This window comes from Aspergillus clavatus, genomic scaffold, assembly GCF_000002715.2.
Source record: "Aspergillus clavatus NRRL 1 1099423829797 genomic scaffold, whole genome shotgun sequence".
Classification (NCBI taxonomy): Eukaryota; Fungi; Ascomycota; class Eurotiomycetes; order Eurotiales; family Aspergillaceae; genus Aspergillus; species Aspergillus clavatus.
The window spans coordinates 779,313-806,273 of record NW_001517102.1 but is presented as its reverse complement, the minus strand read 5'-3'; the positions used below and the strand labels follow the sequence as shown (position 1 = coordinate 806,273).

General features: G+C 55.1%; 9 protein-coding genes across 9 annotated transcripts, besides 4 other annotated features; 5 read left to right on the top strand and 4 right to left on the bottom strand.

Moving 5' to 3' along the window:
- Positions 1-357: 357 nt before the first annotated feature.
- On the bottom strand, positions 358-8,213 carry ACLA_008090 (putative polyketide synthase; the record flags this gene model as incomplete). Its single annotated transcript, XM_001273474.1, has 2 exons — positions 358-7,512; positions 7,575-8,213. The coding sequence occupies 2 exons, from the start codon at positions 8,211-8,213 to the stop codon at positions 358-360; spliced, it is 7,794 nt and encodes a 2,597-aa protein (XP_001273475.1).
- Positions 8,214-8,759: 546 nt separating this feature from the next.
- ACLA_008080 (uncharacterized protein) lies at positions 8,760-9,578 on the bottom strand (the record flags this gene model as incomplete). The annotated part of the gene is made up of 1 exon (XM_001273473.1): positions 8,760-9,578. The coding sequence occupies one exon, from the start codon at positions 9,576-9,578 to the stop codon at positions 8,760-8,762; it is 819 nt and encodes a 272-aa protein (XP_001273474.1).
- Positions 9,579-10,103: 525 nt separating this feature from the next.
- On the top strand, positions 10,104-11,132 carry ACLA_008070 (isopenicillin N synthase family dioxygenase; the record flags this gene model as incomplete). Its single annotated transcript, XM_001273472.1, has 1 exon — positions 10,104-11,132. One exon carries the CDS (start codon positions 10,104-10,106, stop codon positions 11,130-11,132), a length of 1,029 nt encoding a protein of 342 aa, XP_001273473.1.
- Positions 11,133-11,409: 277 nt separating this feature from the next.
- Positions 11,410-11,446: a microsatellite.
- Positions 11,411-11,446: a microsatellite.
- Positions 11,447-11,644: 198 nt separating this feature from the next.
- ACLA_008060 (putative enoyl-CoA hydratase/isomerase family protein) lies at positions 11,645-14,059 on the bottom strand (the record flags this gene model as incomplete). The annotated part of the gene is made up of 1 exon (XM_001273471.1): positions 11,645-14,059. The coding sequence occupies one exon, from the start codon at positions 14,057-14,059 to the stop codon at positions 11,645-11,647; it is 2,415 nt and encodes an 804-aa protein (XP_001273472.1).
- A 1,790-nt stretch (positions 14,060-15,849) lies between these two features.
- Positions 15,850-16,473, top strand: ACLA_008050 (uncharacterized protein; the record flags this gene model as incomplete). The annotated part of the gene is made up of 1 exon (XM_001273470.1): positions 15,850-16,473. The coding sequence occupies one exon, from the start codon at positions 15,850-15,852 to the stop codon at positions 16,471-16,473; it is 624 nt and encodes a 207-aa protein (XP_001273471.1).
- A 100-nt stretch (positions 16,474-16,573) lies between these two features.
- On the bottom strand, positions 16,574-18,037 carry ACLA_008040 (Zn(II)2Cys6 transcription factor domain-containing protein; the record flags this gene model as incomplete). Its single annotated transcript, XM_001273469.1, has 1 exon — positions 16,574-18,037. The coding sequence occupies one exon, from the start codon at positions 18,035-18,037 to the stop codon at positions 16,574-16,576; it is 1,464 nt and encodes a 487-aa protein (XP_001273470.1).
- Positions 18,038-19,111: 1,074 nt separating this feature from the next.
- Positions 19,112-21,111, top strand: ACLA_008030 (MDR family MFS transporter; the record flags this gene model as incomplete). Its single annotated transcript, XM_001273468.1, has 4 exons — positions 19,112-19,348; positions 19,492-20,377; positions 20,443-20,700; positions 20,771-21,111. The coding sequence occupies 4 exons, from the start codon at positions 19,112-19,114 to the stop codon at positions 21,109-21,111; spliced, it is 1,722 nt and encodes a 573-aa protein (XP_001273469.1).
- Positions 19,407-19,432: a microsatellite.
- A 561-nt stretch (positions 21,112-21,672) lies between the features above and the next one.
- Positions 21,673-23,474, top strand: ACLA_008020 (cytochrome P450; the record flags this gene model as incomplete). The annotated part of the gene is made up of 4 exons (XM_001273467.1): positions 21,673-21,844; positions 21,899-22,049; positions 22,118-23,366; positions 23,439-23,474. The coding sequence occupies 4 exons, from the start codon at positions 21,673-21,675 to the stop codon at positions 23,472-23,474; spliced, it is 1,608 nt and encodes a 535-aa protein (XP_001273468.1).
- Positions 23,389-23,410: a microsatellite.
- A 49-nt stretch (positions 23,475-23,523) lies between the features above and the next one.
- Positions 23,524-24,732, top strand: ACLA_008010 (DUF3425 domain-containing protein; the record flags this gene model as incomplete). The annotated part of the gene is made up of 2 exons (XM_001273466.1): positions 23,524-23,906; positions 24,072-24,732. 2 exons carry the CDS (start codon positions 23,524-23,526, stop codon positions 24,730-24,732), a joined length of 1,044 nt encoding a protein of 347 aa, XP_001273467.1.
- Between the last annotated feature and the right edge of the window lie 2,229 nt (positions 24,733-26,961).

Sequence of the window (26,961 nt, the reverse complement as noted above, 5' to 3'; positions counted from 1 at the left end):
AGCAAAGAACAAAGGGGTTGACTGCGCGGACTGTCCAATTCACGCTTCCTAGGACACAACTGTCGGTATAAGATGGGCACGACTGGGTAAGCACATCCCCGAGCACTCCGGCATAACTGAGAGAGAAGGGAAGACCAGCCAATCCGCAGGCAGAAACATTGTCTCCTTACTGATAGCAGTTAGTGCCTCTGAGAATCACTACAATAGGACTAGTCTCCGAGCACTATCCTGCTGGACGACGGAGTCCAATCCCAATCGGGCAGTAGTCTATCAGGGGAGGTGGGAGATGGGCAGTGAGTTTAACTCTAGCAGGATAAATGTCCTGCGAACTGGTATCTATTGAATGCTGGCCTATGTCTATGCGTTCAAGAATCCCTCCTGCTTCCACCTCACTATGTACTTCAAGATCTGCTCCTCGTCAATCCGCCCGGATTGCCTTAGCGTCTGTGAGTGCTTAGTGGCCTTGTCTGTATCTAAGACCAACCCGCCGCACGACATTGGCACGAAATAATGATCAAAGAACTCGATCAACTGCAGCGCCGGGTTATCGCTCACACTGCCCCGGAACCTCCTCACACGGTCCACCCATGTCTGAAATGGCACAATTCCCTCCTGAGGAATACCCAGCGCACGCGCCAAGGTACTAATCATGTCCTTCCAATCCTGTCGTGATGGGTTATCGATGTGGTAGATCAGATCCGTCGAAGTCTCGGTGAGGAGCAATTCGCCTAGAGTAGCAGCGACATCGTTCACCGGGTACCACGAGAGTGTACCGTCCAGGTCCGGCAGCAACCTAAGCACCTGAGATGACTTGATGAGGAAGGGCATGTACTCAGTGGGATTCCAATACCCGTTGGACGTGGAACCGGCGATCTGGGCGACACGAACCACCAGCGCGTGGAAAGATTCCGGATACTGATAAAGTGTCCGAGCTAGCATTCGCTCGACGACAAGTTTTGCCTCGGCGTAGCCCGTGCCCGGGAGCGAGGCGATTGTGCCGGGCTTCTCGGGGACAAGTGGGCTTCCCGTCCAAAGCGGATAATTGGCGATGACGGCGCTCGAGGAAACGAACTCAAAGCCAAGCTTGAAGGGTGCGGGCCGCCGTGCAATTATGTCCGAGGCGAGGGTGAGCAGGTTGCGCGCCGTTTTGAACTGCGTCTCATAGGTGCGGATGGGTCGGGTCAGGCTCATGGGCCAGGCACTGTGAACAATGTGGGTAACGGTGTGAGTGAGGTGGGTGTACGTCTCCGGCGACAAGCCAAGATTGGGTTTGCTCGTATCCGTTTCAAGCACATGAAGCTTTGACAGGGGTGCTGCATCGAGGGTGATGCCGCGCTTCTCAAGCGAGGCGCGCTGACGCTCGTTTGCATCGACAGTGCTGAGCCGGTTGAGGCAGATGATTCTGGTGATATCCGGGCGATGAGCGAGATAAGCCACGACGTGAGAGCCCAGACTGCCCGTGGCGCCGGTGACGAGCACACACTGTTCTGTACTCGCCGAAGCATTGTGCGGTGCTGCGTTGGTTGGCGATGGCGGGATAAAATCGGCCGTGTACTTGGTGACATATGCCTCAATCATGGCCTCACGCTCTGGGTTGTCGAACGTCAACTGGGGCTCGACAATGGAAGGCAAAGCAGGTTTTGGCGCGTGTTCATACCTAGGTCCAGATGCGTGAGCTATAATCAGCCGCTGAATGTTGGCTTCTGGAAGGTCGCCCGCCGTCCAGTCGACGTGGCCATATCCCGTTGATTGTAACACTTGCTCCCAGTAGCTTGCAGGCTGAAGAACATAGTTTCGCCCGTCTTCGAACAGCCACCAGCCCTCGAGGAATCCAAAAATGAAATCCACCCACGGCACCTGCTCCGTCATCTCGAGCATGACCAGAAAGCCCTCTGGCCGCAGCATCCGATGCAGGTTCTTCAGTGAGATGGACAGATTGCGAGTGGCATGGACACAGTTTGTCGCGAGGATGATGTGCTGGCTCTCGAAGAATTTGGCATCCGGCTCCGTCTCCATGTTGACGACCTTGAACTCCATGAACGGGTACTGCTTGAATCGCTTGCGTGCAGCCGCGACCAGCGAGCCAGAGATGTCGCTCATGGTATACTTGACGGGCACACCCAGCGCAGCCAGCAGAGGCACGATTTTACTTGTCGTGCCGCCAGTCCCCGCGCCAATCTCGAGAATACAGATAGGCTCCCCAGTCCGTGGTAGTCTGTCGAGCAGCTGGTGGAGGAAGTCTGCGAGCTGCTGGATCCAGGCTGTGTTAATGGGTGACTTGGCGTACATTTGAGACGCAACCTCGCGGGCTTCGGAGGTGCCAAAAATCAATTGCACACCGTCCTCCTCTCCGGTAATCAACTTCACGAATCTCGCGCCAACAATTGCGGTGAGCTTGTGCTCAGCGGCATGGACTGGCTCGTCGTGGAGTAGCTTTGCGAGCAGGGTCTCTGCCGAGGAAGTCGGCGCCGCAACGGCGGTGCGGATGATTTCTCCATCTTTGATATCGATCAGACGTGCATCGGTTTCTAGGAGGCCGTAGATCAGGTCGATGAATTGTGCATGCTTGGGATCATACGGAATGCGCTCCAGCCGCTGGCCAGGCGCAGCGGATCGGATAGGGCAGCCAAGTTTCTCGAAGGCATCCAGAATGTAGACAATGCAGAGCTCGGTCGATCGTGGCATGACCTCTTTGTAGTAGTTGGCGAGTTGGCCGCGGACGATGGCATCGTCCGTAGCCCATTTGATCTGGCTGAAGGTCTCTCGGACCGTAGCGGTGGTGAAGGATGCGTGGGTATTGCCGCCATTCGTATGAAGTCCGTTTCCATTGATACCGTTGGTACCATTGACTTTATTCACACCATTCGCACCATTCACACCGTTGGTGTGGACGGCCCCATTTGTCCCATTTGTCTCGGGGATGACTTCGGTTGGCTCTTCGTCCGCATCGTCCACATCCTCAAACCCTAGCACAGACTGGATGCACACAACCAGACTCTTAAAATCGGTCAACTCCATCAGCTGCTCGTTCTGGAGCGTGCACTTGAATGCAGCCTTCACCTCAGAGACAAGTTCCATTGCCATGAGAGAGTCGATGCCCAGTTCAATCAGATCGGAGTCATCTTGAATCTCGTCCGGTTCCAAGCCAGACAGATTGCAGATGATCTCCCGGGTTTTGGCCGTGAAGTCTTCTCTGGGTGGTTTGGCTACCTTTGCCTTGATTGACCCATTCACTGGTGTTATACTCGGTGCTGAGGTGCTGTAGTCTTTGGTGGGATGGGGAGAGGAATTCACTGGTGGGAGAGGCACAGCAACGGCAGGAGGAGCAGAAGAAGCGTGTCTTGGTTCGGCACCACGAGACAGAACACTTCGCAAGGTGTCCATGGGTATTTTCTGATACGAGACACCCAGAATCGCCTCGATCAATGATCCATCACGAGGATCGAAAGCGAATACATCGCTGACGTATTTACTCGCCGATTCCTGATGGTGAACTGCAAAGACCTCCCAATTGTCCGGTAGCGAACCAGTCGCACCCAGCCGGGGCTTGCGCGTCCATCTGGAAATGCCATCACAGACGAAGATACCCCGTTCGTTCAAGTCCGACGAGTCGTTCATCAGGTTAACGGAGATGCCTGCCGCCTGGCAAAAGCACTCGGTCAGCACATGGTCGATCCACGCTTCGCCTTGGTAGGCTTTGGTGACCTGGGCTGCCGACTCGTTGTCTCTCCCTGCGATCTTGGTGGCACAGCGGAACAGCTCCCCATACTTGACCACCTGTTCAAAGGCACGGTAGATATTGCGGCCCTGGAGGACCTCTTCAGCTTGACCACCATGAAGAAGGCCTGCACAGCTCTTCCGTCCACTCAGGCGGCTCAGGCTCTCATAATCGGCTATCAGCCTAGGGTCACTGGCAGGTCGGAACTCGGCCGTTCCGGAGCTGAACTCTGAGTGGTTCGAGCGGAGCCACCAGTTCCAAGTAAGACCTTTGTCGTCTTTGCAGGCCACATCGAGGTAGACGTCCCCGGAATGACTGGCGAGGAGTGCGCTGTGGTAAGATATGTCCCGGACCTCTGGCTCGTACTTGAAATTGCTGAAATCCGGCTGGAGACTCATCAGCGCGTCCAGCGCGATTTGTAGATGAAGAATGCCTGGCGCAACCGCAGCCGTTCCAGCGACGAGATTAGCAGAAGCTGGCCGCTGAAACTTGTCTATCTCCGTGTTGACTTGGAATCGCGCAGACTGCTTGGACGGATCCTGATAGGTCAGAAGCGTGGTCAAGCCTTTCGGCACGTCGGAATGTTGCGAGGACTGAACAACCGGAACTTCGACCTTCGGGGGCTCTTTCAACTCCATCCAATGTCGGCTCTTCTCGAACTGGTAGGGAGGGAGGATGACAGGTGTATAATCATCAATTTGTCGGGCGTGGTGTCCCCAGAAGGTGACATTCAAGCCTTCCTTCCACAGTTTCACCGTAGTCTCAACTAGACTTTGAAGGGAGGAGGAATCCCCGGTTATATTGACGGACTGGAAATGATGAGCTGAGGTTGCCTTGCCTAGGGCGCGGCTGGCCATGGTGGTGACGGTGGAATTCGATCCAGCCTCGAGCCAAATGGCAGACGGGAACTCCTTAGCCAGACGCTGGACAGCATGATCGAAGAATACCGGGTTCCTTAGGTGCTGAGAGAAGAAATTGCCTGCTGGTCTGCCGGTAGTTCTGGACTCGGTGGCATGTTCGATGCGAATAGTGGACTCATGGAAGGTAATCGCTTGACCGAGTGTCTCGAGGTCAGGAATGAGGGGGTCAACAAGGGAGGAGTGGAAGGCGTTGCTGACGTTTAGTCTCTTTGCCTTGATGCTTGCAAACACAGGACTGCTCTTTGCCAGGTCTTGGGTGAGTTCAATGAACTGGGAAGATCCAGCCAGTGTAAAGAGCCTGGGGCCGTTGTAACAAGCGATCGAAACATCAGAGAGACCGCCCGATGCCTTCTGGGACTCGGAAATCAGGGATTGTACATCCGCCAAATCCGCCTCAACGGCGAGCATGGATCCTTTTTCCGTGCCCCAGCTATCCCGTACAAGACGAGCACGACCAGAGACGATCCGGAGCGCGTCTCTCAGGGAGTAAACCTGCGCGATGCAAAGTGCTGTCAGCTCACCAAAGCTGTGTCCCACTACAGTAGCCACCTGGACTCCTGATTCAATCCAGAGTCTCGCACAGGAATACTGCATGGCAAATAAGATTGTCTGAAGCAGTACGGTGTCCTCAATGGGAGACCTCTGGAAAATGCCAGGATATATGCTACCCAGACCCAGGGATTGACCGACAGCATCGCACTCGTCCAGGTGGGCTTTCAAACCTGCGACCTGGTGATATACTTCCTCAGACAGTCCGACAAATGTGGAGATCTGTCCGCCGAAGCACAGAATGACCGGACGGGGAGGCGGGAGCTCTGTTTCCGCGAGCTCTCCTTTTTGAAAGGCAAGCAAATTCTGGTCCAAGTCCGTGGCAGAAGAAGCTGTCAGTTGTAAAGCCTTGGGAAGGGTCCGATTAGACTGGCGAGCTAGCTGGAAGGAGACATTGCATGCGCTTAGGTTCTTCGTCGAGCTGCTATGTCGCCGTAGGAAGTCCCTGAACTTTACGATGTATGCGCGAAGGCTCTGGGAATCGTGCGCAGTGAACCAGAATGGGAATTTCACCCCATCTGCGCTCACGAGGGAGGTCTTTGAATCATTGGAGCTGCGCTTGGGTGCCTGTGTGACGACAATGGAAGCATTGGATCCGGAAGCTCCGTAGTTGTTAATTAGAGCCGCCCGGAAGTCGGCATTCCAGGGCCTCAACTTTGTCGGGATGTCGATCATGTCCTCGCGCACAGCGTGTAGGGCAGGATTGATGGAATTGAAGCTGGCCTGCGGTGGGATAGAGCCCTCCTGCATCATGAGGAGGATCTTCACCAGGGAGATGATCCCCGAGGCGAACTCGGTGTGACCAAGGAGTCCCTTGACCGACATCAGCGAAAGCACATCCGAGCGAATTGATCCACCCAGTGTTTCCTTGATTGCTGCATACTCGGCCGGATCGCCGACAGGTGTGCCCGTTCCATGCGCCTCGACGACCGTGATGGCGTGCGGAGGGAGCCTAGCTTGTTGGACGATATCGCCAAAGAGCTCTGACAAAGACTCCGTGTTGGGGACGGTGATCGCGGTGCAGTTGCGGTTCTGGTAGACCCTTGTGCTGGAAATCACCCCGAGAACTTGATCACCATCGGCGATTGCGGAGGACAGCTTCTTGAGATAAACCACCCCGGCGCCTTCTCCTCGGCAATACCCATCAGCTGCGGCATCGAAAGGCTTGCACTGGCCAGTTGGGCTCAAGAAGGAAGCACCAGCGAGATTATGGAACCAGTCAGGGTTGGTAAGGACATTGACGCCACCAGCCAACGCAGTAGTGCATTCACCGTGAAGGATAGCGCGGCAGGCCTGATGGACTGCGACACCCGAGGAGGAACAGGCAGTGTCGACTGTCACACTCGGGCCCGTCCAGCCAAAGTAGTGGCTGACCTTGCCGGCGACGAAACTGCGCAGGTTTCCTGTGGCAGAATAGGCGTTCCCTGGGTAACAGGCGATGTTCCGGTCGTAGTCGACGTTACCGATTCCGATATAGCAGCCGATATGCTCATCCCCTTGCTTTTTCGAAGCACTGAAATAACCGGACTGCTCCACAGCCTGGTACGCCAATTGCATGATCAATCGATGTTGGGGATCTGCCGATGCTGACTCGCGCGGACTCTTCTTGAAGAATTTGTGGTCGAAAGCGTCGTAGTCAGCGATGAAGTTGCCGTACCACTTCCGGCTGGGATCTAGCTCTCTAAATGGAGTCTGCATTGAGAAGCGCTCGAGCGGTACCTCGGTATGCTGGGACTGGCCTCTAGAGAGGATGCTCCAGTATCCCTCTAGATCGTCAGCACCTGGGACCAGGCAGGCCATGCCAATGACCGCAACCCGATCATCTGGGAGGTCATCCATGTGCTGGCCCACAAGCTGCGCAGGTAGGGAAGAAGCTGCCGGATCAATCTCCGAGACCTGCACCAGCTGGGTGCCCAGCTTTCTTGTCATTGTGGGCGGTACGCACCGCTCTGGGCCTAAGCAGATAAATGTAGCGCCGCCAACTTCCACATGGGTTGTATAGACGCTGGTGAAGGTTTCTAGCCAGTGCGAAGGTCGTATAAGAATTTCGCGCAGCGCGATTTCATGGAGGCTCGCGCCGCTGGCTAGAACGCTGGGCAGAATGATCTTTGAAGATTCAGGGAACTGCAATATGTCATGGCTTTTACAGAGCGCAATAAGTTGCTCTGCCTCTTCCGCATGTCCTGGCCAGTGGAATCGTCCGCTCAATGGCACTTCAGACACGTGCAAGCCAAGGCTCTTCATCTGCTGAATCAAATCAGCGGCCTCCTGCTGAGGCAGAGTCACTGTCGATCGCTTCTCATCAACGTAGACAGATATGTATGCCTGAGACTCATCAGCAAATCAGGGGGGGGAGGGGGGGATGCTGCGCTTGCGGAGCTACTGACCGCAGGGCACTTCTCTAATACTCCATACAGACTGGCCTTAGTCTCAGCACCGTTCCACGAGACCGAAACTGATGTCGCAACGCCATTGGAATCGGGCGATGCTTGCTCTGCGTCGACCAGCGCGCCAGCAAGCATGGCAAGACGGACTGCTACGGCCCCATTCTTGTAGAGTTCAGCCAGGTTGGAGGATGAAGAAACGGCAAAGGCGCTCAGGATGCCGGTACATAGGCCGAGTGTCTCCGAGCTTTCTGTGATGGACGCCGGGAATTTGTCGTTCTCCCCAAGGTTGGGTAATGCCGCCGTAATTAAGTCCACATATTGTGTCAGCTGAGCGATGACGACCAAGGGAGAGAGGAGAGTGTTGGGTAGTGGAAAGAGAGAGGGTGAGATGTCTCCTGTTTGCAAGCCTTGGTCGAGGTCTTGGAGCAATTGGGCACCGCTGAAATGTTGCAACTTGGGGATGGAGCTGATGAGCGTTTCCCAGAGTTGTGGCAGTTCGGATACCGTGCTCAAAGCCCACTTGCCGTGAGGATCCGCATGAAGATGAAGGCTGAGCTGGCGAAAGAAGCTCACGTCGAGCGCCAGGGCCTGAGGGCCGAATAAGAACACCTTGGGCTTGTGGTGAGAATTCATGGTCATGTTGAAAATGGCTCAAAAGTGTTGAATCTGTGATAACGCGAAGATCAGATATACTCCATCAGGTTGATGCCGAGAATGAAATTAGTAGTCTCTGGTCTGGAGAACGGCTCTCAATGTATATTTACTTAGTTTTTGCAGCCTCATTCTCCAAATCCAACATAAGCTTGCATTCCGCCAAAGACTCGGCAGGTTTATTGCAGTTTTCGGCCCTGCCGAGCCGGAGCTGTCTCTATCTTGTCTCTCTCTCCCGAGATTCCTTCGACAGGAGCGGGAGGCCTAATTTTGCTTGATTGTCACGACTGGGGTGTAAGCATGAAATTAGCCGAGACACGGATAGAGGCACGGCCGTCATGAAACCAATTCGGTGAATCCATACTCCTGCCGTGTCTTGGACATGCGTCTCAAGGCGATCCAAGGTGCAGACACTGTCATGGGGTAGGTAGTCTGTTGGAAAGCTATAGAGATGAAGGGCCATGGGAGTGAGCAGCGATGGTTCGAGCAGATTGAAGGTTGTATTCGTAACTATCGCATTGCCTCTATCCTCAACTAATTGTCTACATCCGTCTCCCTGGCCAATTCCCGAATCTGCTGAATGACTTGCAACACATCCTTCAACTTGATCGGCACACGGTGATCCCCATCCCATTGTAATACTCTCCTGGTCTTTGCATGACAGAACTCCTCAAACAGCAGCCTATGGCGTTCCAAGCCAGGATCTCGTAAACCGTGTACATGCAGAGTCGGTGTCCGCAGCACATTCCCCTTCGCCCGCCCCCACCAAACCGCCTCATTCTCTAAACTGGCATCTGTGATTTGCCCAGCGTCCGGCATTCCCGAAGAGCGGATCACCTCCGGATCAACTTCCAGCGACACGAGTGGACCCTGCCCCGCCAGGAGCACGCCAAAGCGGAACCTCGGGAGAGCGTTGCGCTCGGAAGGCCGCGTCTGTTGCTGGTACAGCAGACTTGCGGCGACTTTCGCCCCCTGGCTGAAGCCTAAGATGCCGATCCACTCTCCCGTCGCCCCCGAGCGGTCATCTGTCCGGATCGCAGCTAGGAGCGATTCGTTGATTGCGGCCACCGCGTCCTGGGGCATGATGTCCGGGTGCTCCCGTCGCCAGCGGAGCCAGCGGCGGAAAGGCCCCCACTGGCTGTAAACTGCGAGGACGTCGGAGCCGGAGTTGGAGGGAAACGGCGCCTCTGCAAAGACGAAGCGGTATTCATCCCGGGTGTGGTTGGTGAGGGCTCTGCACTGGGCGCGAAAGATGCGCGCGTTGGTCCCACCCCCGTGGAGGCAGAGGATGCGTGGGAGATGCAAACTGGCATCGTGGACTAGAAGAGACTTCTCTGGGCTCGTGGCTGACATTTGTTTTGCACAGGACCGTGGAACTTTGACCTATTTCGTTGTTTCTATGGGGTTTGGAATATGTATGTCTCACAGAGTCGAGCAGTTGACCTATGCGCACGGCGGTGGCCGGCATTTTACACGATTCTCACTATGAAGCCTTAGTAGCACTCGTCCTCCTGCTTAGGGCATTCGATATTGGAGATAAGACAATCGGAAGGAAGCCTATACTATCAGCCGCTCGCGATGAGTTGGATAGTGATCGGCAGGACTTTCAACAGGCACTGGAAGCCTTACAGCGCCAAGAAGACCAGCCTCGGCCCTTTTCCATCCATACAAACCTGCCGAAAAGGCGATCTTTCTCACGCGTCTGCGGAAATCGAACAACCTGCCGAGATGGTCTGACTGTTTCTTCCACGTGTCGGATGGCGTGCAAGGGAGTTAAAATGGTATGAATACAGCAAAGGCCATGGCGATCGTGCCAGTCATCCATATCATTATTAACCCTCGATTATCAAGCATTACTGTAAACCCAACATCACCACCATGACTGTTTCGACCCCGTCATTTTATCTCCCCCTGGTCGATATCACGCCCTTCCTTGAAGACCCGTCCAGCCCGGCGGGCCAACAAGTCATCACCGATGTTCGCAGAGCCTGCCAGTCGACGGGGTTCTTCCAGATGAAAGGCCACGGCGTGCCCCTGACACTCCAGAAAGCCATCCTCGCCGCCTCGGGCAAGTTCTTTGGCCTGCCTCTGGAGACCAAGCTGGCGCTCGACGCCCGCAAAAACGTCGGGTTCCGCGGGTACGACGTGATGGAAACCCAATCCTACGAGCTCGAGTTCGGAGGGCGACCGGGCGACGAGGGCTCCGCGGTTCGCGACATCAAGGAGGGTTTCTTCATCTCCACCGATCTCCCTCTGGACCACCCGAGGGTGCGCGAGGGCCGGTTCCTACAGGGCCCCAACGTGTGGCCGCCCACGGAGCTGCTGGCTCCGCAGGACTTTCGAGCGGTGCTGGAGGAGTACTTCAGCGAGATGCAGCGACTGTCGCGGGTGGTGCTGTCGCTCGTGGCGGCGACGCTCCCGTACGGCCCGCAGGTGTTCGATGCGCTGGATACGAACGACCCGATGTGCCTGCTGCGTCTGCTGCATTACCCGCCGAACGGGGAACAGGCGGCGCGGGACAAGGGCCAGCTCGGCAGCGGCGCGCATACGGATTTTGGGGTGCTGACGCTGCTACTGCAGGACGGGCATTCGGGACTGGAGGTGCAGGACTATACGACGCGCGAGTGGCATGGCGTGCCGCCGCAGGAGGATGTTTATATCGTCAACATGGCGGACCTGATGTCCGTCATGACCAGTGGTGAGTATAAGAGTAGTTGGCATCGGGTCTTGAACCGGAACTCCCAGGACCGGTACAGTGTCGTCTTCTTCTACGATGGCAATTTGGATTATGAGCTAAAGCCGCTGGATCCAGCAAAGAGGGCGGAGGAGGAGAGTGCACCTGCCATCACCATCGAGGAACATGTGCGTCTGCGCTTGACAAGCAGTTACAGCCTTGCACAGAAGTAACTTGCGAGTATGCCAAACGTACGGCACTGGCATGGAAATGCAACTACATAGATTGGAGTGGGACAGGTGTTTAACGCAAGGGACGGCGCAGAGGAAGGCAAGTGGGCAGGCTGCTTTGGATGTGGTGATATTCACTCTTTTTGATATTTCTTCTGTCCTTTCTGTTTTTATGGGATATGGGATTCAGGCGTATGGATACTAGATTCCTGCTTGAACTGGTGAAGTGCCTGCATAGCTAGTCATTCCAACAGATAGGCTCTAACAGGTTAATAGAATCTTGATTGATTGATTGATTGATTGATTGATTGATTGATCTTAAAGCCGTCTTCTGCCTTCTATTGCCTCTAGTAGGAGAATCACAACTGTCATGTATAAAAAAAATAGACTTTGATCCAATATCTAACCTTCTACACTAAAGCAATTCATATATCATTGTAGCAACAAAACCAGGAGTGAAAATGTACACCAGTAGAACCAAAACGTCTAGAAAAATTTAAACAACGGAGCCTGCCTCACTCTCCAATCAGTATAGGTTTCCGCTTCTCGCTGAATGCCTCCAGAGCCAAAGTGCGATCCTTGGTCATGAGGACAGAGTCATAAGCTGCATTCTCCACGGCCTCACAGCTATACGTCAACGCACTGATGGCCGCTCGCACCGCCAATGGTCCTGAGTTGCATATATCCTCCGCCAACCCAAGGCCGGCCTTCAGGACCAGATCCTTCTGGGGCTCTTCGGCGGTTTCCGCGGCGACAAGTCGGTTACACAGTCCCATGGCAGCAGCCTCCTTGGCCGGCACCAGCCTCCCCGTGAGGACCATGTCCAGTGCGTTGGACACACCCACGATGTTCGGCAGCCGATATGTACCGCCTGCACCCGGGATGATCGCTAGTCTTGTCTCCGGCAACGCCACAAGCGCATCGGCGGCGAACACCCGGAGGTGGCAACACAGCGCCAGCTCCAGCCCCCCGCCCAGTGCCCTTCCCGAGACGCAGGCGATAGAAGGGATGGGCAGGGCTGCGAGTCGTGAGAAGACGGTGCGCAGGCTAGCCAGGAAGGACCGGGTTTCGGGCAGCGTCATCTGCTTGCGCTCCTTGAGGTCTGCACCGGCACAGAAGATGCCTTCGACGGCGCTGGCGATGATCAGGGCCCGGGTTCCATTTGTGTGGCTCTCGCGGTGGACCTCTTCAATCTCGCTGCTGAGCTCGCGGAGCATCTGCCAGGAGATGGCGTTCTTGGCCTCTGGGCGGCGCAGCTGAATGATTTTGACGACGCCCGTGTGGGCGGCTGGAACATGGGTAACCACGAGTGTCAAATGGGCTTTTGTAGGGGCGGGGATGATTTGCATGTCAGCAAGGCCGTTGGTTGCTGCCTCAAGCGGGGGAGCGGCGAGTGAGCCATTGGCTTCGTCATTGCGTGGCTCCGGTACAGAGGGGATTGCCTGGTCTGGAGCAACACCGTTGGCAACAGGCTGCTGCTCGTGAGCCGTTCCGTTGACCTTAGCGACAGTCTCCGTCGACTCCTCCGCTGGGGCCTCAACAAGGACCGGATCTTCGGTGGTCAACCGGGCAAAAAGCGGATCCTCCTGAAGACAACGGATCGTGCTCTCCTGCTCCGTGACCATGAACTCACAGCTGCCATCCGGTACGCGGGGCATCACAATGACAGCGCCGGCCTGCGTACCCCGCGCAGGGAGACGCAGCGCCTTGATACGGCCGTCGTCAAACGCAGGGCCAAAGTCCATGGCGTGCAGGTCCATCTTGAAGAGACTGGTCAAGATGATCCCCGACGTCGCCATCGACTCCAGAATGTTCAGGCGCGTATGGGCCTCGAGCGCCGTCCGCTCCGCATATCCGATCAGATCCCGGAACTTGTCCCCCGTCAGAGCCCGGAGCTCGTTGCGCAGGGCCCGGGCAGCAGCACCGATCCCGGCCTCTGGATCCGCGAGCACGGATAGCGGCACGGACGACTTGGTCATGTAGATGACGTTCCCGAAGTAGGTCTCGGTAATCTTCAGTTTCGAGCGACAATCCACAGGCTGTGCGACGTATGTGGTTGCGTCGGCATCGAGGATGCCCGCGCGATGCCGGGCGACCATGATGCTCCGCCAGATAAAGGCCGAGATGGCGTCGTTGGTGGAGAACCAGTCGTCTGCCCCGGTGGAGGTTGAGGAAAGAACGCGCTTGAGCTCGGAAAGGGCCGCAGTGTTGAGGCGAAAGGTGTGGCAGGAATTCTCCACATTGTGAATCTGCGCGTGGGCGTTCGACGGCGAAGACGTCCAGGCTGCGTGGTTCTCGATGGCTCCAGGGATGCCGCGGCCCGAGACGAATTCAGTCCGATCCGAGCGGTAGACCTCGGTTCTCTGCTGGAGAGGATGGCCTGTTTCGCCGGACTGGGCCTTGCGGAGCTCGTCGGCGAAGAGCTTGATGATCTCGGTCACGCCACGACCATCAGCCGCATTGTGGATGATGGATACGACCAGCAGTAAGCCGCCCTGGATGAAATTGGCCTGGAAGCGGCAGACGTCCACCTGCTCCTTTCCAAAGTATCCGACTTCTGGGAGGGGGCAGAGCTGCTCGGTGTTCAGCAGATGCTGCGAAAAGTTGGCCTTGGCCAAGTCGGCAAAACTGAGCTCGTCTGACAGATCCTTGACAATGAGGTGGGCCGCGCCGCTGGGGATGATATTACGAAGCCAGGGACGGCCACCTTGGTCATCTGAGAAGGGAACGACGGAGCCTGCCAGGATAGGGAAACGTTGAACGGTGTGGTGGAAGGCAATTCGGAGATAATCGGTCAACTGCTCTCTGTCGGTATGGTCTGGGAGGGAGAAGCAGAGAATGCGCTTGGAATGTGTCGGAGGGAGGATTCGGTCCCAGTGAGAGATCTTCACATCGAAGGGGGGACACTCAACAGTGAAAGTTTGCTCCATGCTGGGCAGCAAGTATGAAGATGTAGTGCAGGCTACTTCCACGTACGTGACTCAAGGCGTTGGGATGAGGTTCTCTTTGCTCATTTATTCCCCCTCTTGTCCAGTGTTGAGTTAGTCGCTGAGCCAGATGTCGTCGGCCAGATCTCACTGCTCAGCTCGGATAGCACTCTCAGCCATGCATGGCCACTCTAACGATCTAGAACCGACTATTCCCTGTGTCGGCAGGGGTTGCACCATGTGCCGACGATCCCCATGTGCTGAAGAGGTTCGGGCACTTCATCGGCTCCCGATTCGCTGTCGGCTGGTTACTATCTGTATGCCTGCGATCCTTCGCTCGTTTCAAGATGCAGTTCCTAACTCGTCGCCACGACATGGGTCATATACGAGGTACATTTCCTTCGTTGCACGAACGTCCTGTTGAATAATCAGCAGATAGAAGTGGATTTAAATCCCCAAGTCCCCAGCCAGTGTCTCCTGGCACAGGAAGACCCTAATAATGAATAATGAATGCTGCCGTACTCGTAGAGCTAGCTATATAGGAAGCTCCTCGGAGTTAAGAAACATCCATCTCGAGCTTTATCAGCGAATCCCAATAGAACTGTAGGGCCTAGCAGGAAAAGGCCAGATCTGTTTGGAAATTGGAGTTATCCCCCCCCCCCCCAATCTAGCTCTTTTATTCAGATAGTTTAGACTACGCGAGGTCGGCGGTTGAATTGGACAAGGCTTGCGCCACAATGCGCCCTGGCCACCGGAAGAAGAATCCAATGGCTGACGATCTGACATCGATTGCCTTCTGCAGTAGGTCATATAGTGGTAATATGGCATTGTGAAGGATTGGGATCCCTGATCATGAAATTGTCGAGAGGGGGTTGGTGAAATGGTGCCACGCAGCAGTGAGGATGGGAATACTCCGTCCACACGGGTGGCAGTGCGAGTCCACGCATATGCATCTCCGTGTCACACCAGATTCCCCATGGTGTGTGAGTGTCTCTCCAAGCCAGCAGTCGCCGTGTCAGCTTATGTCTTGTTGCTAACAAGAGGTATTGGCAAAGCTTATCTGCAGGATTGGGAGTGAGACAAGGCGCAGCTGCCAACATCAGCCTATCCTGGCCTGTCATCCACGTTGGGTGTTGGTGGTCGTTGTCGTCCTCTTGGATGGACGCATGCAGGCTGACAATGGCAGATAGGCATCGCCTCCTTGTTGGCTATTCATTCATGTCGGGTCGGCCGAGAGGAACGTCCGTGCGCCTGAAGAGACGGACCGTGCCTTGGGAGTTGTGTCTTGTTTCTGCCACTCCAGACCAGTCTTCTTCGGAGATAAATACTCTCTCTGGTTTCGGACAAGGACCATGCGAGGTCCCATCTAATCCTCGTATCTGTGGGGGCCGAGAGTCATGCGCAGGCTCAGATATGACTGGCGTGAGGAGGATATAGACATGGTGACATAAGACTCCGTGCAGATAGATGGATGCAATGCACGAGGTGAGATTGATCCCTGCGCAATTGGCCCTCTAGCGCTGACTAAATCTAGAGGCAACACCAACACCACTGCGACAGCGCGAATCCTTCTATTCCTCCCGTGCGGGAAAGCAGCATGGGAATGACGGAGCCTCCATGGAACGCTGTTATCAGGGGGGATGAAGTGGCAGCCGCGTCATAGCGAGGGGATAAAGCACAAGGAGCCAAACCACCCAGGATGCACCCAAGTCTCAAACTTCAAATAGCCATTGCCTCCAACTAAGCCAAAGCAAGTCGCGCAGAAAGCGGCTAGGTCACCAATCGATCCCACCATGGAGAACGCGCCGTGTGCATGCCTGAAGTATGCAACCAGGGCGTGGCAGCGCGTCGACCACATGGCCGAATTCAGTCTCGAGAGCATCATCGTCGCCACGAGCCAGACAATCGACTTCTCCCTGCAGGCACAGGGGTGTCCGTTACACAACTTCATGCCCGTCCCCGGCGCGATGGAGATCAGGGACGTTCTCTTACGGATCTTTACGAAGCTGGTTTCCTTCCTCCAGATCGCGTTGACGACGTATACGTGTACGGCCATGACGACGATGCCCGCCGACCACCCCTTCACAGCCGCCCTTGAGCGATCCGGGCCCTGCTCTTCCCATCACCTGGCGTGTGGACGCGGGCAGGAGAAGCGAGCTGGGGGTGGAGTGGCGTGCAAGCCCTCCCGGATGACATTGGGGGTCTATGAGTTGAGCGACGGGGAAAGCCGATACCTGGCGCTCGACATGATCTGTCGCTCCCTGCGGAATATCGCCCACGCTGTGCAACAGATGGATTCCGGCGACAACACAGATATCAGAAAGGCCGACTCACCGGTGCTCACCCTGCTGTTCCGAGTGACGGAGTTGCTGGAGAGCGCCACGGCTCATTTACATGATCGGAAGACCTCGTTATAGATCAGGGTGGATGAATAGAGTGGTTTCAATGAATTTATGGCGCTACGGATACTTATCTCTCCATGGTTCTGCACATATATCGTCCCCCCCCATCCGTAACTCACTCCAGCCGCGTGGTGAGGGTGATAAAGCCAATGAAGCGCTCGACACGGCCCCGCACATCCTGTAGTAAATCCTCCGTTACCTTGAAGCTGGTGTTATCCCCTTCGGTCCGTCTCAGCAACTGATGCAGCTGTCTCACCACGCGTCGCTGACGGTCGAGGTACATCCGCACCAGGCGTCGCGAGAACGCGCGCTTCACCGATTCATTAAGTGGGAGGTCCCCCAGCATCAGCGCGCGGGTTGTGGATGGGAGCCCATGGCGCAAGTCACTCGAGCCGGGGGTCGAGCTCCCACTGATGGGCGAGGGACCGCCCATGACACAGCCGCTGTCAATCCCGCTCGCCCCTTCATCATCTGCGGGGCCGCAGCTATTCTCAAACAAGCTGAGGACATTCGCCACCACGAGCGTCAGGAGCATCAGCGTTTGCGCACAGCCTGAGCCCGCGAGACAGAACTGGCAGCGCAGGATCTTGTCCCGGGCGGGACTGACTTGACCATCGAGGTTGAGCAGGACATCCAGCGCGACGTTGGACCCGGGCGCCTGCACCTCGGAGATCCTGGCGAGTTGGCTTGTCAGACCGGCGTAGCAATGGGATGTGCATCGCGTGCTGGGGGCGAACAGATCCAGCTCGCCTAAGGGGGAAAGATCGGAGTGAGAAGCGATGGTCGGTTGGCAGAGAGGATCATTCGCGGGCTGTCCATCCATCGCGGCGGAGCATCCCCCGAACAAGGAGTGTTCGTCGGGGAGGGAGAAGAAAAGGCGCTCGATTTGCGGCGTTCGACGAGGGGTTGCCAATCCAGGGGAGTGTTGTTGGGTGCCCCAGCTCGATGGAGCGACCCGGCCAAAGTGCTGCTGCTGCTGCTGCGCGGGAAAGGACGACTCTTGCGGTGCTGATCCATCAAAGACACTTTCCAGCGCGGTCCAGTCGACCTCTCCAATCCCGTACTCCAAGCCAGTGGCCAGGCTCGCTGCGATTTCCGAGTCGGACATGTTTCGGTCGAGCGACAGAGCGGATCCTCTCGCCGACGAAGCTGACCGGTCTCCGTCATCCAGTTCATCGAGAATCGGCCTTGGGGCAGTCTTGGGCACGGGGATGGCACATGGATTTGTGAGGTGGCTCGGGTTGATGCAGCTTCCCAGGGGATCGCTCGACACACTGGCCGGCAGCAGTGGCGCACCGCCTCTCGACAACGATTCGTCTGGAGACCGAGGACTGTGCTGGTGTTGGCTTCTTTTCAATCGTCGGCCGGAATTTCCCACGCGTTCTTTCGGCAGCTGGTCGGTGCGCCCGATCGTCGCACCCAGAGATCTCGCCGAGGGGCGACCGATCTTGCGATATTGACTGTAAACACACTCCCGACCGTGTTGAAGGCAACGGGCACATGCTGGCTTTGTTTGGCTACATTTGACTTTGGTGGTGAGACACGTATCGCAGGAGGAGCGGATCTTGACGTCGGGCATCGTAGGCAGGTATTCCAACTCTCAGCCTCTCTCTCTCTCTCTCTACGGGAACTGGCCACGGCGCTTTATCTGCCATATTAATTAATCATCAATCTGGGGGGGGGGAGTCCATATCTCTACCATCGGATATCGGGAGCCGGGATACAGGGATGTTTTCGTGTCTTCGCATCACTTAGGACGGATTCATCCTGCTGTCTGCGGTGTGATTGGAACCGTGAAGCCATATGATATTGGCGATCCGTCCATTACGGCATAAGCGCTGGACTGGGCCAAGTGGGTTCACGATACGCCCCCAGGATTCTTGGTGCTTCGCTGGACTGTACTCCGTAGGATTTTTGGAGATCTAAACATTTTTTCGGTGGAGCGTTGATCGTGAGATGATATTGATAAATGAGAGCCTAGAGGACCTGGCTGAGGGCTTATTCCTACGCCGTGCGTTTTGTCCCCGTCGTGCCAGACCCTCCTTGACGCTTGTTTGATGGAATTGCAATCGAGGCAAACACCGTAAGCATCCTTGCTTATTCGTATTATTGCGTGATTATCCGTAGTCAAAGGGGAGGGCCAGGGGGGGCAGATAGACGGATAGACCGATCGAATAGACAAAGACAGATATCGATTCGATCGCCCAGTTCCATTAGAGCCTCGCTCTGGCCACTCAGTCAAACGAGACAAACCCTTCAAATTCCTCGTCTTGCCGAATCAGAGCTGGAGAAAGGAGCCGAAGTGCACGGCTCGGGTCCTTTCACCTTCAGATACGATCCCACCCCGGTCCACAGCCTCGAATCACGGCCAGCAGCCCCAAGGACGTGGCTGCAGATGCAAACAACTGTCTGACGATCATAAACCACTGCTATCCCCGGGTGGGTAATCAGAGCAGCCAGCTGGACATGAAGCAGTGAAAGATCTCGGGAGGACAGCTCCTAATAGATCACAGAGGAACCCCCCCCCCTTAAGCGTAGCGGTCTATATAAATATGAAAATTGTTTCCGCGACTTCGTAGACAGTAATCGACCGGTACTACGATCTCACCGTCTCACAAGCTGACCGACTGTTGTGGGTAGCGCCGATCCAAGGATGCCGGAAGGAAAAGAAGCATTGTCCACGGCGGAAGCCACAGATACTGAGAACCAGACCATGGTGCCATCCGACGATGGAACGAGCGACTTGACGGAGAAAAAGGAGCCAAGTGAAAAACAAGCAACCCAAGCAACGCCTCCTGGGCCTCCAGCCGTCACCTATCCCACTCCGTTGCGGGGGGCCGTGCTGACCGTTGCTTTGCTGCTGGCGATGTTCCTCGTCGCCCTGGACATGGTGAGTTAGATGTTAGATCGATATCCTGATCTCTTCTACGGAGTACTTTTGTCTCTTTTTTTTTACTGTTTTTTTACTGTTTTTCTGAATTCCGAATACTGTCTTGTTCACTTGCGGAGCACTAATCCACATCGGTCGACTAGAGCATTATCACCACGGCCATCCCGACAATTACCCAAAGATTCCACAGTCTCGACCAAGAGGGTTGGTACGGCTCGGCCTTCTTTCTGTGTCTGGCGACCTTTCAGGCATTCTGGGGCAAAGCATACAAGTACTTCCCTCTCAAAACCGCCTTCCTCACGGCTATCGGCGTCTTCGAGCTCGGCAGTCTGATTGCCGCCCTCGCACCCAACAGCCCAGCTCTCATTGTCGGTCGATCGATCCAGGGCGTCGGGGGCGCAGGAGTGACGGGCGGAGTCTATACCATTCTCGCCTTCATCACACGGCCCAAATACCTCCACGCCGTCTTTGGCGTCACCAGTGCCGTCTGGAGTTTGTCATCGGTGCTGGGTCCGATCCTGAGTGGTGTCTTCACCCAGTATGTCACCTGGCGATGGTGCTTCTGGGTCAATTTACCCATTGGAGGTGCCGCCATGATCATTCTCTTGCTGCTGTTGAAGACCCCCCCGCACTCCCGCGTGGCCCACACCACCCTCCGTGGGATCCCCACGCTGTTCGACTTTCCGGGGATGATTGTCCTGGTGGGTGCGATGGTGTGTCTCCTCCTGGCCCTGGAGGATGGCGGGGTGAAGCTTCCGTGGCACAATAGTGTCCCGATCGGATTGCTCATCGGGTTCGGCCTCCTCCTCATCGTGTTTGTCGTGGTGGAATGGAAGCAGGGCGAAGGCGCCATGGTCGTCCCGCGCATCATCAAACGCCGAAGCATTCTGGTCCTCGCTCTGTTCAATCTCACTGCCCAGGGGTCTGGCTTCGCGCGCATCTACAACCTGCCCATCTTCTTCCAGGCGGGTCAAAGCCAGAGCCCGTCGGAGTCGGGAATCCGCACTCTCCCCACTGTGCTCACCACTTGTAAGATCACCCTTGACTCCTTTGCAATGCCACGGTTTCTAAGATATTAACTCCGGTGAAATCAGCCATCTTCAGCTTCGTCGGATCCCTGCTTCTTGGCAAGGTCGGCTACTACCCGCCATTCCTCACGTTCGGGGCCATGTTCGTGACGCTTGGCACCGGCTTAATGTACACTATGGGGCCAGACGCGACGGCAGGGCAGTACATCGGCTATCAGGTGCTGGCGGCTATTGGCTCCGGTCTCGTCATCCAGCTTAATGTGATTGTGGCCCAAGCCATCACTCCCAGGGTCGACATGTCCGTCACCGTGGCGACTGTTCTCTGTAAGTTTCCTATTCCTTTTGCATTTGCATTTGCACTCCTTCAACAAAAACCCCTCTAATGCCTGACCAGTCTTCCAATTCATCGGCGGCACCGTCGGCGTCTCCGCCGCCACCAACATCATGAACAACGTCCTCATCAACAGCGTGACCCGGGACAGTCCCAATATCTCCGTCGCGGACGTCGTAGCTGCTGGTTCAGGCGGTCTGGCGCGCGCATTTCCTCGTAAGGAGGATTTCGACGCCGTGGTGCATGCGTACATGAACGGCATCAACGCCGCGTGGATCTGGTGTATCGCGCTGGCCGGGTTGGCGTTTCTGGTCTCGTTTGGCGCGGAGTGGAAGAGTTTGCGGCCGGAGGCTGTGAAGAAGAGGAACGAGCAGAAAGCCGCGGCTGCAGCTGCCAATGCATAGACGGGCTGTGGTCACTATATTGTGTATTGGACGATTGGGAATAATGTATTGGAAGGAATAGAAGGGCTATAGAATGAACCTGTCAGAGGACTACCTAATATCTCAAGAGATTGCCGCAGTCAGTTCATTTAATCTCCCACCGAAATGAGACATATCCTTTGCCTCCGGAATGATCTCAATAGCCCCTACGGTACTCTTCGTAGGAAGTGATCGATTTGAGGGAGCAGGAGACAGGCCAATCAGCAGTCGGAGTCATACCGTCCCGAATAGGACTAGTCTCCGAGTGCCATCCCGCCAGAGAAGGAGTTTAGTCCCGATTGGGTTGTCCATACCTATATGGGTGACCTTCCAGCAGCGTCAATATCGTGATGGAAGAGGATTCTGAGATTGGCCCACTCTCATCCTTGGTCAGAAGAAAGATGACTCGAGTCAGGGACGGACTGAAACCCCCCCACCCCCCAAGAGACCAAGGGTTGACCATTGTTTATAACAGTCGCGTGCGCCGCTTTCTGCACCTAGAGTCTCCAGAACTTAACATCTCGCATGTATTTGTAAACCAAGATGGACACTGAAATTGCCAATGTTTCCCGAGCTGCTGCTCAATCCGGGTCCCCGCAGGCATGGACTCCCCAGCCCTCCTCGGGACAGAACACCTTGCTGGATTGTCTGGCAGGATGGTCGACCTGGCAATACCTTGTGACGTTTCTGCTTGGCATCGTCGTCTATGACCAAGGTAGGTCAGCCTTCGGTATAGGGAACACTTCTCTTAGCTGACGCTATCTCCCAGTCATGTACCTTAAGCGAAAAGGCTCCATTGCTGGACCTGCATTTAAGATCCCACTGATGGGCCCGTTCCTGCAAGCAATCCATCCCAAATTCGACGCATACCTCGCCCAGTGGGCAAGCGGCCCTCTCAGCTGCGTTTCCGTCTTCCATAAGTATATTTGCCCTGCAACAGTTATTGTTCGTTTGTCAGTCCCTGGCTCATTGTCCTGCTTTATTGTAGATTCGTCGTCCTCGCTTCGGACCGAGACCTTGCACACAAAGTATTCAAGTCGCCGTCGTACGCGGAGCCCTGCATTGTCCCTATTGCCAAGGACATCATAGGCCACAAATCATGGGTCTTCCTACAGGGTAAAGCGCATGCGGAGTACCGAAGGGGGCTGACACCACTGTTCACCAACAAGGCCATGGCTACCTATCTGCCGGTTCAGGAGAAGGTATTCACCGATTACTTTGACAGATTTGTGACCGCCAGTCAGGCAAACAGGGGCCGGCCAATGGCTTTTATGAGTATGTTTCGCGAGATCAACTGCGCCCTGTCATGCCGCACCTTCTTTGGCGATTATATTTCGCAGAAGGCGGTCAAGCGGATCGCTGATGATTTCTACCTTGCCACCGCCGCTTTGGAGCTGGTCAACATTCCCCTGTCAATGTACATTCCCTTCACCAAAACATGGTTGGGCAAGCGCACGGCCGACGCCGTCCACGTCGAGTTCGCTAAATGCGCCGCCGCTTGCAAGGCGAACATGGCGACGGGCGCAAAACCCACGTGTATCGTCGACCACTGGGTGCTTCATATGATGGAATCAAAGCGGTACCACGAGCGCGTTGCCGCGGGGGAAACAGACGTGGAGAAGCCCACGAATCTGATCCGCGAGTTCACAAACGAGGAGATTGGAGAAACGCTGTTCACGTTCCTCTTCGCTTCGCAGGATGCGTCGAGCAGCGCCACAACATGGCTGTTTCAGATCCTTGCCCAGCGACCGGATGTCCTCGACCGATTGCGGGAAGAGAATCTGGCTGCGCGCGGCGGCGATAGAAATAGGCCCTTCGATCTTCCCATGCTGGAGTCGCTCTCCTATACCAACGCCGTCATTAAAGAACTGCTTCGACATAGACCGCCGGTCATCTTTGTCCCGTATCTTGCGACCAAGAATTTCCCCGTCACGCCTGACTATACGGTCCCCAAGGGCTCCATGGTTATTCCGTCCTGCTGGCCTGCTCTCCACGACCCGGACGTCTATCCCAATCCGGAGGTATTCGAACCCGAGCGTTGGATATCCGGTGATGCCGAGTCCAAGACCAAGAACTGGCTTGTGTTTGGCGCGGGACCACACGAGTGTCTTGCAAAGCGATATGTACCGCTATCAATGGCAGCGATGATTGGCAAGGCGGCGCTGGAGCTGGAATGGACACACCATGCTACTGAGAAGTCAGAGGAGATCCGGGTGTTTGCCACGTTGTTTCCGATGGTGAGTACCCAACACTGGGATCTTTTTTTTTTTTTTTTTTTTTTCAATCAATGTGTACTGATTCATGCACAGGATGGGTGTCAACTGGTGTTCTCGAAGCGCGTGTAGACGCCACCTGATTAGGAGATGGCAACTTTAATGTATAGTGTAATCACGAATGTTCAATCCCAGTGGTATCATCTTTGAATATATAGACCCGGTCAACAAGCCGTATCAACGGTGTAAAGAAGACTCACCATCGTGGAAAAAACGCTCTCTTCCTGGCGGGATCAAGCAGATCGACCACGTGCACCGAATCGGACGCCAAGCCTCAGGCAACAACGGAGAAGCATGCTTAACTCCGGGATCCCCGATCAAACGCCGCCCGCCAAAAAGGCTTAAGAGCATCAGCAACTCCCTGTCAGACCCTCCGTGGTCAGCACGTCCTCCTCCCACTGCGCTTTTCCCTGGGTCATCAATCATGCAGCTCATCCCCTCCCAATCCATGTCTGCCCACCGGAATCCCTCCTCCTCGGACGATACCCCACCCGAAGATAATTGGTCCGGGTTGACGGACCCTGTTGAACGACGGAGGAGGCAGAACCGACTAAACCAAAGAGCATATCGTGGGTTCCACCACGCCCACAAACTTCTTCCATGAGAAGCTAATCCCCATCCAGGAAAAAGGAAGCAAGCCCAGCAACGAGCCTCTACAGCGCACTCCAGTTCCAACAACTCTACCCCGGCCTCATCCTCCGCCTCGGGCGACTACAATGCCGTGGCCCCTCGACCTCGGGGCCGATGTCTCCATTCCGCGCAAGTGCGCATGTTGCTCGATCGCTTTAGCAAGTCCGCATACCAAAGCTACGTGCTCGGCTCGCCCGCCGCAGACCACCTGATCACGCTTAGTAAAGTGAATGTTTTCCGCGCCTTCGCCAGCATCATGTCCGTCCTGGGCATGTCGCACACGGACAGCTGGATGTACGAGGACGCCCTCTCCCCGTTCCCCACCATGCCCGCGGGATACGTCGAGGAACTCAAGCTTCCGCCGAGTCTGCGCCCGACCCAGCTCCAGCGGACGGTGCCCCATCACCCATGGCTGGATTTTTTCCCCCACCCGCAGATCCGAGATAACCTACTCACGACAGGGGAGGACAATTTCGACGACGATCAGCTGTGTTGTGATATCATGGGGTTCTGGGACTCGGGGATGGATGGGTGTAGTCTACTGGTGTGGGGGGAGCCGTCGGACCCGAAGAATTGGGAGGTGACGGAGAAATTCTTGAAGAAATGGCCGTGGGTGGTCCGAGGGTGTCCAGACTTACTGCAGTCGACAAATCACTGGCGACAGCAACGGGGGGAGAAGCTCATTTTTCGATATTTATAGCATTTGTAGTGAGATGAATAAGAATTGGACTTGGGGGGCTCACTTCGAACGCTGCCTGTACGGAGTACACAGTAGGTACTGTGTAGGAGTATGGATGCTGATCTTTGGATTTGAAAATGCCAAGGCGCTAAATGCATCTTGCTGACAGACTAAATATATCTTAAGTCTGATTGTCCAGTCAGAGATTGAGCACGGTGGAGTCTGCTGTCCGTAGTATGAGAGAGACTTATGAGTACCTAGGATGTCAGGAATAGCATCAGCTTCCAGGCAACTTTCTCCATCAAATCGTCCACCATACAATGGAGGGGAATTGGTGCAGGAATCATGAACTGCTTGTACTTGTATTCTGTGAAAGATAAAGTCACTCTTGAATTCCGGTTTTTTCCTATGAGCTACACAGTTACAAGTGCTACCACATTTTCATCAAGGACCATCGCCAGCGGCCGCTAATTCATGGTTGATAGATTCTATAATGCTCCACACATAAGAGAGGCTCTATCAAGATACATAGACATCTATTGCGTAGGAGTAGGAATACTGCTAGTATGATTAGGGGTTATAGAACGGGTCTGACGCTGCTACCATGGTTTGCAATCTGGCAATCTACCAGGTCAGCACCCTAAATCGATCCTCCTTGAGAAGTAATCTCAAAAGTGCTATTGATAGATTGTCTGAGTACATAGCGTTATCTGACTTGTGGGTAAATCTATCCTCTCGAATAATCTTGTGTAGGTGGTTGTGCTGCACATCATCCCATTGTTGCGGCGAAGATATATATCTCAACATCACTCTAGACTATTTACCAACATAGTGCGGATATCTATTCTTGATCTTTATCTGTAATGATAAGAAGAAACTATTATCATGTAGCCGGTATTTATCTAGATATGAAAACTAGAGAGGTGCCATCGTTAAGGCCTATGGTAGAAGTTGGTGGTTCATAACAGCCTGGCTGTTGGTAGTTATTAGAGTGGCGAGGACCGTGTGAAACAAGTTGAACCTCCTTGTCGAGGCAAATGATGTGTCGGATAATGGTCAGCACCGATCATACTCAGTAGAGGAATAGAGTATTATGCCTTGCTTTCGGCCCTTGCCCTAATGGACTTATTCCGATTTTCATCCCATCTGGCTATGGATATGAAGTCATCAACAACCATAATGAAAAATGTACATGTACAGTGAGAATGGTCAAGTCTTTTGGGGTTCACGAAGGAATCATTATTGATTGCCACTTTGCACGGGTCCATCCCAGTCAGCTGGAATTAGTCCAAGCACCCCAGGAGAACCCGATCGTATGCAAGACGAGTTCTCCAGGAAACAATCCTTGTAGAAAGGGGTTCTTCCAGATGAATTCTCACGATCATCCGGCCAATCGCATGACGGCTGTGACAGTCACATCTACGGTGTACTTAGAGTTGGAACCGACCAGTGGTGGTCAACATGACCGACTCCTGGCATTGTCCGATCCGAGGTTTCGAAGAGTTTGATTCGAGTCTAGCATCATGTGGCACGGGTCCTGGTCCATTCGTCAATAGGTTACAGAAACGATCTAGCTCGCGGTCCAGCAAAGCCGTAGGAAATAGCGATTGGCGAGTAGCCAGTTAGGATCGAGGGGTTCTCAGCAGCGGTCGCCCCGTACAGAGTCTGCTGATGATACTCTTCTACAGCTGTGGGTGCCCTCGCGGAGGGAGAAACAAGTCAAACTCCAAGCGAGTTAACTTGAAGACATCTGCTGGGCCCTCCGGGAGGTATCCAGCGAAGCATCTCATTTCACACCCTCCCCTGGTTGCCTGGCAAGAGAGGATCGGTCACTTCGCGTGTCGTGCATGGTCTGGACCCGGTTTGGCAGGAGGTCGAGTGAAACCGGCTGAGGGGGCAATTGCGCACGTGTGGTCAGCGTGGTGCTGGAATCACTCTGCCCTGCGAGTGCGGTCAGAAATGCGGGAGTTGCTGATGTTCTTTAATCCTGCCAGCGGATGCCGACTGTTGCTACACGTGTGGATTTGCCTGCGTCTGATTGGCTGCTGGGGAAATGGCCGCCAAGAACTGCCAAGTCTCCGGCGCAGCCAACCACAATCGCCCGCAGTCGAGATGGTCCCTCCCTCCGCTGGTTGCGAGCGCCATGCCAAGACCATCGCAAGGTCTGGGGGTTTTGCTTCACCCTAAGACAAGCTGGCGAAGAGCGCAGAAGACGAGTCCGGTGCGCTTGGCTGGCGCAGTCTGGTTGAT